The sequence below is a fragment of the Poecilia reticulata genome, unplaced genomic scaffold (genome assembly GCF_000633615.1).
Source record: "Poecilia reticulata strain Guanapo unplaced genomic scaffold, Guppy_female_1.0+MT scaffold_708, whole genome shotgun sequence".
Lineage (NCBI taxonomy): Eukaryota > Metazoa > Chordata > Actinopteri > Cyprinodontiformes > Poeciliidae > Poecilia > Poecilia reticulata.
Genome location: NW_007615455.1, coordinates 1 through 9,818, shown reverse-complemented (window position 1 = coordinate 9,818; position 9,818 = coordinate 1). Strand labels below are relative to the sequence as shown.

At 51.1% G+C, this 9,818-nt stretch overlaps 1 protein-coding gene across 1 annotated transcript; it reads right to left on the bottom strand.

Annotated features, from left to right (window-relative positions):
• Positions 1-237: 237 nt before the first annotated feature.
• Positions 238-9,367, bottom strand: LOC103461170 (protein PRRC2A-like; the record flags this gene model as incomplete). Its single annotated transcript, XM_008403501.1, has 8 exons — positions 238-3,499; positions 4,465-4,696; positions 5,297-5,600; positions 5,689-5,945; positions 6,939-7,494; positions 8,295-8,387; positions 8,950-9,139; positions 9,220-9,367. Coding segments are annotated over 8 exons (4,691 nt in total), but the record flags the coding sequence as incomplete, so codon positions are not given.
• Between the last annotated feature and the right edge of the window lie 451 nt (positions 9,368-9,818).

Here is a 9,818-nt window from a genome sequence, read left to right as displayed (position 1 = left end):
GGGGAAATATTTAATCACCTGCTTTACAGAACTGTGTTCATGTGTGGGGCTGAAATCCAACTAAAAATGCAACAAAACCCACCAGAAACCTCAACCTTTTATGGTCTGAAGTGATTAAAAACGAGTTTTCTGCCTCCAGGAGGGAACCAATGCAGACCTGTGCTACCCGAGTCCCACCCAGGTCAGAGTGGTGGAAACTGAACGCATAAATAGAAAAATTAACCCAATCCAAACATGTTCAGGGTTTCTAAGCAAACATTTTAATTCTGCCGTGTTGGTGCTTGTGTAGCTTAGCGATACAGCCACATGCTTCTCAGTGTTTGTTAAAGGGCGGTTAAAAAGAAAACGAAGGGGGTCCATGAACTAAAGGAGAGCAAGACCAAACAAAGAGACAACGCTACATAAACGGACGGTACGCAGGATGTAAAAGGAACAGCTGAGGTGAGTATGAATACCATCTTCATAAAACGGCACGATCCACTAATGTGTGAGGGGAGTCAACAGATAAGCCATGAAATAACAATCAGAAGGGGTTAAGATGAAAGGGTGGGTGTGTGGGCTCGTCTAACAAAACATCTTAATACTCCATCACTTCCTATTTTTGGGCGATGGCCAGTTGCCACGTTTCTCCCCGCGGTTGCCACCTCCATTGGCGGGAGCGCTGCCGCCGCCGCCGCCCGGGGGGCCGCGAGGGCCTCTGCCTCCGCCTCCTCCGGTGTTGACCCTCCTGTTCTGTCGCTCCATCCCGGGACGCTGGCTGGAGAAGCTTCGTTTATTCGCAGACGGCTCTTTACCGGCCATGTCTCGATCCACCAGGCCGCCGCCACCGCCTCTACCCGGGTGATGGTGATGGTGGGAGACGTAGGACTTCCCCCCTCCGGCGTCCCTGTCTCTGAACTCGGTGAAGTCGCTGCTCTCAGAGGCGGTTTCCCACTCCTCGTTGGCCTGGTCCGAGTTCTGGTTGGTGAAGTCCGGAGACTTGGCACCGTGGTTGTGGTGGTGCTGGGCGTGGGCTGGGGCAGCGTTGCTCTGGTTGTAGTGGTGATGGTGGTGGCTGTTTGCGTTGTTGGGCTGCTGCCCGCCGCTGTTGTTGTTGTTGTTGGTGCTCAGAGTGGAGCCGTGGTTCGGGGCGTTTCCTGCGACGGGGGCGGCCGCCGGAGCTCCGTTGCTGTCCTGAACCGAATTCAGGGAAGGAGACGAAGGTCTGCCGCCGCCGATGACGCCGACTCCGCCGTTGATGCGCGCGGCGTTCTCTCGCTCTTTCAGTCTGCGGAAGCGGGGAGGCTTGTCCTGCTGGTGTTGAGAGCGGCCGTGACGGCGTCGCCTCGGGGGTCGGTCGAACCCACCAGGAGGGTGGCCCCGGTTGGCAGGATGTGGGGGGGCGTTCGGGCCTCCTGAGTTCGGGGCGGGATTGGTTGCAGCCTGTTGGATGATCACTCCTCCGTTCTCAGCGGACGCCACAGCAGGAGGGGCCGTGGCAGGTAAAGATGGCGGAGGCGGGTTGGCCCCCTGATTCTGGCCTCCGTCTACCACCTTGTCCTTCTTTTCTCCTGCGCCACCCCCTCGACCCAGATCTTTGGGTGCAGAGGTCTGAGGTGGACCTTGCGGTTTCCGGCCTGAAGCGGCAGACTTTGATGACCCGGCGTAAGACCCTGAGCCAGGTCCAACCCGGTGACCCCCAACAGGCCCTCCGACGGTGCCACTGCCCCTGTACATGTTTCCCCCTCCGCCGCCTCCACCCCGGCCCCTCCTAGAGGGAACCCCCCTGGGGGTGAACACGCGAGCCTGAGAAACTCTGGGCGCCACTGAAGAGATGTTCCCTGTGGCTCCGGCGTTCTCTGAACTTTTCTTGGGTTTCTGGTGTTCGTCCTTGTCAGAGTGACCAAGGTCACTGCCCCCACTCTCACTGCCCGTTTCCGAACCTCGCTCCCTCCTCCTCTTGGGGATTTCTTCATACTCTGAGCCCTCGCTGCGGGTCTCGCTGCGGTTCCTCGCTCTCGCCGGGTTATGCTGAGACCGGTCCTGGCCGTGCCGAACACCGGATCCGTCACCCTTGGCTTCTTGGTGGTGGCCGCCCCCAGTAGAGGAGCGGTAGTCTCTCCCACTCCTCGCTCCCATCCTGCCACGACCGCCGCCAGCTGGTCCAGCACTGGCAGTGTACGTACCCCGGTAACCACGGCCACCGCGGTAGAACTCTCCTCCTCGTCCCCGACTGGGCCTGCCCCCTTTCACAGGCACTCCGCCTCTTTCGAACGAGCGGTCTCTGTCCCTCCTGGAGGGAAACCCAGAAGACAATGTGTCTACATCCTTGGACCCTCTGCCGGAGCCTCCTCCACCTCCAGAGGACCGTTCTTTCCCTCCGCTCCTGGCTTTAGCTGTATGGTTCTGCTCCTCTTTTGTTGCAGTCGAGGCATTCTGGGGGATGGAGGAAGTGTCCTGCTTCAAGGAGGCGGGCTGGCCGCCATCTTGCTCTTTCTCCTTGCCTTGTTTGTCTCCTCCATCAACCTCCACTCCTTCCCTCTTTATTTCCTTCAGCAGAGGCTTCTTGATTGGACCAGCCCTCTTGTTGGGGTTGCTGCCTCCTGTCTGGTTGGAGGGTTTGTGGTCTGATGGAGTACTGGAGGGGTCCTCTCCTCTTCCTCCTCCTGCGTTGTTACCCCTCCTGCTGTGAGACGATCCCCCACCCATGCTGTTGCTTCCAGGCCGTGGGCCCCACTGCGTCTCCGTTTTATGCTCGCGCCCTCCTCTTTGGTTTGGCTTAGAGTGAGGATGCTGCTGAGTCTGATTATGGCCGCCATGCTGAAGAGGGTTTTGGTTGGAATGGGCCAGAAAAGTGGGGCCTGGTTTGTCTGGTTTCATGTGACTGTTGCTGCCTCTCTCCCCTATGCCAGCCTCAGCCTCCCTCAGAGGCGGCGGGTGATGCTGGGCCGCCTTCCCTTCCTCCCTGGCCGAGGAGGAGGAGGAAGAGGAGCATGAGGATGACAGGGATGGCTGGTGAAGAGGTGGAGAAGAGTCCGTCTTCTTGGCGGGAGCCTCGCCGCCCCTGTCACGACTGCTTTCTGCTTTGTGGGGGTGCAGGGGGAACTGAGGTTGCTGATGGTGGTGGCTGTGGTGGTGGGGAAGATGAGCGCTGCCCTCCACGGCGGGGAGGTCTGCACGGCCGTTACGGTCGTAATGAGAATGTGAGGCTCCCCAGATCTGCACCTGCTGAGGTCCTCGAGAAGGCCCGTCATCTGGGTGGGTGAAGCCGTGGGGCTGGTTGCCCCTTTCGCCCTGCCTCTGCTGCGGGTGGGGAGGCATCCTTGCACCCTGGTCGGGGAAGTTGCTGTAGTTGCCCCGCCCTCCGATGTAGTGATGAGGGTGGTGTGTGCCTCCCTGGCTGCCAACTTGCACACCAACGGGAGGAGGAGGAGTTTGACTGGAGGTGCCAGATGATGAGCTGGGCTGCTGAACTGGTCCCAGTCCACCGTCGCGCAGGCGGTGTGGAGGAGTGTCACTTCTACGGAGAGAAGTGCAAGTTAGAACGATACAAGTAACTGAAGCCAAAGATGCAGATAATGTTAAGATGCATTCACACCAGCCGTGTTTAATCCGCTTTTATCAAACTCTAGTTCGATTGCCCAGGAAATCCAGTTAGTTTGGAGAGGTGTGAACGCACAATCCAACTCTGATGAGGACCAGAACAGAAAACTCTAGGTGTCGGTTCGGTTGAAGTTAACTCTGGTGCCGTATGAATGCATAAGGAAGCAGGAAGTAGACGCAGTGCATTCTGGGTAAATACAACTAAAACAAATGTCCAAGTCTAACACAAGAAGGAAAAATGGGCCGTGGTCTTTTACCAGATAACTACTCAAATCTGACACTTCTCCAGTTTTGTCCACATTTCACTAAGAAGAATCGGTAACACTTTATATGAAGGGGTGTGAAAAAGACTGACATGACGCTGTCATAAGTATGACATCACATCTGTTATGAACATGAAGAAGTCTTTATGTTTGTTGTCATGAAGTGTCATTTGGTAAATAATGACACCTTTATTACAAAGTCTCAAAAACTTGCTTTAAAAGTCAATTAAAAGTCAAATTTGCATCTAAAGTGTCGTTATTTACTGAATGACACTTCGTGACAACAATCATAAACATTTACAAAGACTCCTTCATGTTTATGACAGCATCACCCCTTCAAATAAAGTGTTACCAAACAATGCTATCTTCATGTCTTCTTTTCTGTCATTTTCTTTCAGTGGTTCTGGGTACAGCGCCACCACAGGCGAGGGTGTGAACAGGCTTTTCAAAGGTTCTGGTTCGTTTAATACAGTGCAGTATAAAAGCAACAAATGTTGCAATTTTGGTCCTCAATCGAACTGCATCTACTGGACTTCCAGGTGTGAAAACACACCAAATAAATGAAATAATAAATAACTTAAATTAAAGCCAAACGGTCAGAAACATTAGACATGAATACCTGGGCCCTTTCCCCACTTCCTCCTCCTCCAGTGCCTGTTTCTGTCTCAACGGGGACGTCAGGCCGCGGCTGTCCGCTCCTCCAGGGAACACCTCGGGCCCCCAGGCCAGCTTTGGGTCCATAGGGGGGGTCCCACGGTGAGGGTGGCCCGGATGCTGCTGCTGCTGCTGCTGCCTGTCGAAAGGCTCGGAACCAGAGCCGCCTGAATCGGATCGTTCACGACCAATAAGCCCTGCAACAGCGAAATTATGTTTCACTAAAAACGCAGTTTACAATCAGCATGTTAATTTACAAATGTTGCTTTCATTGTAAAAATTAACTGATTATTTAAACAGTCAACTAATTTGGTAATAAAAGAATTGTTAACTAGAGAACTGAGGCCATTTTCTGAGGACCCTCAGAGCAGTAATTAGTGACGTAGGTTTAGCTTAACCTGGTTCAGATTCTGTAAAAATGCATAAAAAGTTTCCTATTAAGTTATTATACAAATTATTCTTATGCCGTCCTGATCAAGTCAGGCAGAAAGAGCTGAGCTGAGTATTTTACTAGCTGCAGATGCGTCTTTTCACACACATGATGATCAAGCAGACACTGATTTTAGGCAATAAAATGCTTATTTAATAAAAAAAAAGAATTAAATTGTTTATTTGCATTTTCTTATGCATTTCTAATAGTTCATGAAATAAGCTTAAGCAGTTAAATAATCTGCTGAATGTGCCAGTTTTTTTTGCCTGACTACTCGTTTAATAATCAGAATAATCGATTATTAACACAGTCACTAGATGCAGCCCTGGTTTCATTGTTGAGTTGTTTTAATCTTGCATCGACTCACCAGACGGGTGCATGCCAGCTGAGTAATATTCCATGGGAGGAGGGCGACCTTGCATCACGCGAGGGTCCATGTAAGGCATCATAATCCAGCGAGGATCAAAATTCATGGGCAGAGGTGGAGGTCGCACCATGCTGCCCGGCTGATAGAGGGGTCCGCCCTGCTTTGGCCCAGGGCCCGGCTGGGGCGTGGAGCCTGGGGACGGGCCCTGAGGCGCCTGGGGCTGGGGGGACAGCTGACTCTGGGAGGCCTGGCTGTGCTGCTGCTGCTGCTGCTGCCACTGCTGCTGCTGCTTCAGAAGCTGCTCCTGCACACAGAACAGCAGATACATTCGACCCTTCTGGACATCCAGTCTGAGCATCAATCTAAAACATGTGGCAAAGGGAAGCCCTGACCTGCTGCTGCCTCTGGAAGCGAGGCGGTAGAGACTTCTGGTACTTGGAGTAACCCTGGCCAGGAGGACCGCCGGCTTGACGGCCCACTCCTACGCCAGAACTCTCCATCTTCACCGGCTCGACGCCTCTTTCACCGCCACTTCCTGCACGGACGTGAGGACTGCTTGCGGCCTCTTCCTTACTTTCCACTGACGGAGGGACATCCAGAGTGGGCTGCTGTGGCTGGGACACAGCTGGCTGGGGACACTGCTGGACATCTGCACACGGGTGGACAACATAGTTAAAGCTTCCCTGGATGAACCACACAGGACTTTACTAATTCAGGGAGGTTTCAAGAAGTCAAATCTAAGACTTTTTAAAACCTTATAAATGCCATCATGATTAACATTTAAGACCGAAACAAAGTAGAAATGTAGGGAATGTTTGGGGGAACATGCTGCGCTACAAATCAAGCATCGCAAAACTGAAACTTCTGATGTCCGCCTGCAGCTCCTGGCAGTAGTTCTGCGTTTCTCACACAGCTTCACAGCTTTAACCACACAATGTGAAGCTTTCTGCACTACAGCAAAGACGAATATCTTCTAGCCAATGAGCGATACATTTACACTTAATTCATGATAAACACAAAAAAGCTAGCAAGGATTTGTTAGCAGCTAGTTAGCGGTAGCCTTAAAAAAAATTCAGATCTGATTAGTGTATTTATGGTCAACATTCATTTTTAAATTACTTTTAGACATTTTATGGCCTTAAAGCTGTATTATGGAGCTTTACAAGTTTTTTATAATTGTTAAAATGATCAACCAATCACAGCCAGGAGGAGGGTTCTAGCGCTGTAAATCACTCTTGTGAAGGAGACACTCACGCTCTCCTACTTTATCTCTGCTACTGTACAGCTACTTCCTGAAAGCTAAGGCTAGTTAGCATGACCACCAATGACGGCAGATAAACGGCTTTCCTAGAACGGTTTCTCCACAATTAGCACATTTAGAAGCACGTACATGAGCATTATTGATCTTCCTCCTGGTTCTGACTGGTTCTTTTTGACCAGTGGTGCATTTCTGCAGGTGGAAACAGCAGCTCAGGGAGGAGATCAATCTTTTCACAGATTCTCCGAACATAATGTCACAACATGATGACAGTTTTAACTGTATATGTAAGACTCACATATTTTTGGAAGAGTTACGTACCGCCGCTTTACTTTTAGACAAAACTTGTTAACGATGCGTGTGGACCCTGCCTGTGAGGCTGACCTGCAGTGGAGTCGTAGCTGCTGTTGCTGCTGGCTCTCCGGCGGTCACTCGCTGCAGAGCCGGACCCGGAAGGGGCTGCCAGCACCGGAGGCTCTTCGTGGTCCACGCAGGGGGAGGTCGGCTGGCTGATATTCGGGGAGGACGCTGAGACCGATGGACTGGGGCTGCCGGCCATAGCAGCGGTGGAGTTCCCGTCGAGGCTGGGGGTCTTGCTGCCGCCGCCGGTTGCCGGGCCGCTGCCCTGCTGCTGCTGCTGCTTCTCGTCGAGCCTCTTCAGTTTCTCGGCGCAGGCGGCCCGCCGCTCCTCCTCCATCCTGCGCTCCTCCTCCTCACGCCGGCGACGGGCTCGCTCCACGGCCGCAGAGATCTCAGAGGAGGACTGCTGCCGGCGCTGGCGCCAGGTCTCGTCTTCGTCGTCTCCCTGGGAGCCGTGGACCAGCAGGCCGGGCTGAGAGGAAGCGGTCGGACCCGCTGATCCTGGCTGGAGCTGGGTGGCGGCGGCGACAACGGCGGGTTTTCCCGGGCCGAGGAGCGAACCCTGGCCGTGCGGCCGGTCCTGCAGAGTCACAGAAAGATTTGAATGTGTGACGATGAAGAGTTCAGTCCTGAAGATGACTCAGCTGGAATGTGTCACAAAATGTCCAATGAATGAATCTCAAACAGAGACGGAACTAAAGAACAAAAGAGCGGATTTAAAACTAAAACAGGTGCATCTCATTAAATTACATCATCAAAGACTTACTGGAGTGATTTAATTCAAAATTTGAAACTCAAGATTCATCACAAGCTGATATATTTCAAGCATTTGATTCTGTTAATTTTGATTAAAATCCCAACATTCAGTTTCTGTGGTACATAATATGGATAAAAAGGGATTGTTTTGTTACAGGAAACAGTGTTTTCTGTGTTCCTGCTGCATAAGCTTCAAATGGTCATTGCTATAGAAGCTAGCTTTTCACAGAGCTTTATCCAAAGCATTGTAATGTAAAGTTGAGTGTAAAGAAGAACTCAGATGTCCAAATGACTCTTTTCAGAGGAAAGTAAGTTTTAAATTTTGTTTGGAAATCAAGGTCCAAATGAGTAACATTTCTGTGTTAAATACCCATTTCTATTGGCATATATTTAATATTTTCCATTTATTTGAAACTGAATTCTGTGTTTCTATCAACACAAAGACTTGAAATCGATCACTGTGTGTTTTGAATCTCCTTTCTTGGAATTAAATGACTGAACCTGCTGTGATCTTCTAATTTACTGAGATACATCTGCAAAGATGGCTGAACCATACACTCTGCAGGCGGAGGATGAGGTCATGGCAGGAATGGCTGATCTATGAGGCCCCGTTCAAACGGCTACCTGTCGATAAAAGGAGTAGGGCCCTGGTCCGAGGAGCGGCCCAGGTGGGGGGGAGGGCTGCTCCCGGGGGCCACCCAATCCAGGCCTGCGCCCCTGTAGGCAGACACGGTTAGCCATAATCTGCACTGACAGCAGCATGCAAAAAGCAGGGAGGTCCAGGTCCAATCGCAGGCATCGGACTGGGCCCTGATCGTTTCTCATCGATACGGATCAATAACCAGGTTGGTCGGTCGCGATGTTAAAATTACAACCTTCACGCCGACACTAGGGAAAATACCCAAAGCTAGTTTTGATGCAGCTGCAACATTTATCTGGAGGAGGCAGTTTCTTTCTAAGAGCAAAAAATCTGATTAAAATGCAACAAAACTATAATGAGAGATTTTTTTATGTTGAAGGTAAAATAATATGCCAGTGGAACTGGAACTTTTTTTTTTATCAAATTAAGGGATTATTCACTTAAAACATGCTCCTGTTTCTTGCTGAAAAGTTACTTATGTGATAGTTTTGTCTTATTTCAAATGTACTGGAAACTAAACCAAGAACACCTGGTAAGATTGAGTGTTTTTTTGTTGTCGTTTTGTTTTTACAGTGTTGTGCATTTCCAGATTTAGCAGTGCCTTGCAGAGGAGACGGTTGCTGCGGTCTGACTTCCCACCTGATAGCTGGATGGCGCCCCTTGGTTTCCCCAGCCGCTGCTTCCCTCCTCGGCCCATCCTGGCTTGCTGGAGGGGGGCTGTGGGGCGCCGTCAGCGTTCGAGGGGGGCGTGTGTCGACTTTCCCCGCCGCTGTCCGAGGCTCGGGAGTGAGAGTTTGCAGCGGGAGCGTCCTGGGACCTCTGCTGCTCACTGAGGAGGAAAGACAAGCATACAAACTAAACCGCAGCAAAACCCCGTCTGCATCAAACCTCTGGAACAAATAGACCTACTTGTTCACGTACCGCGAGTCATTCTTGCTCTCCTTTTTGTCTTCGTCTCCCTCTTCATCGGCTTCGTCATCGCTGAATTTCAGCTTGGCGGAGTAATCGATCTCCTCATTGGCCCCTGTTCGGACAGGAAGCAGCTTCAGCGTCGTTTCTGTTCATCGCTCAGATCAATTTGATTCCCAGCCTCTCTTTTTACCCCGAGTGTTTCTAGCCACATGAGCCACTCTGCTTCGATAAGCGAGAAATGTGATATTCACAAAAGCATCAAACTCATTCACTATCACTATCCCATCGGCTCCTTAATTATTTACTGGCATAAATAAAGATGTTTTCCACTGCGATGCTTTAGAAGGTAATTTAATGGGACTGGAGACTAAAACAAAAAGGAGCTGCTCCACGTCGTCATGGAGAAATATCCACACTAGAGGTGTGCCGATCGATCGGTCACCGATCATAATCGGCCAATTTCTGTGAAGAAGTGTATGATCGGTGATCGCCGATCACTGTCTCTTGTTGCCGATACCAATCACCTGCATCTCATTTCCCAGCCTGCCTGTGCAGCTGGTCTCCTCTTTCCTTCACACTGCGCAAACGCGCAGCAA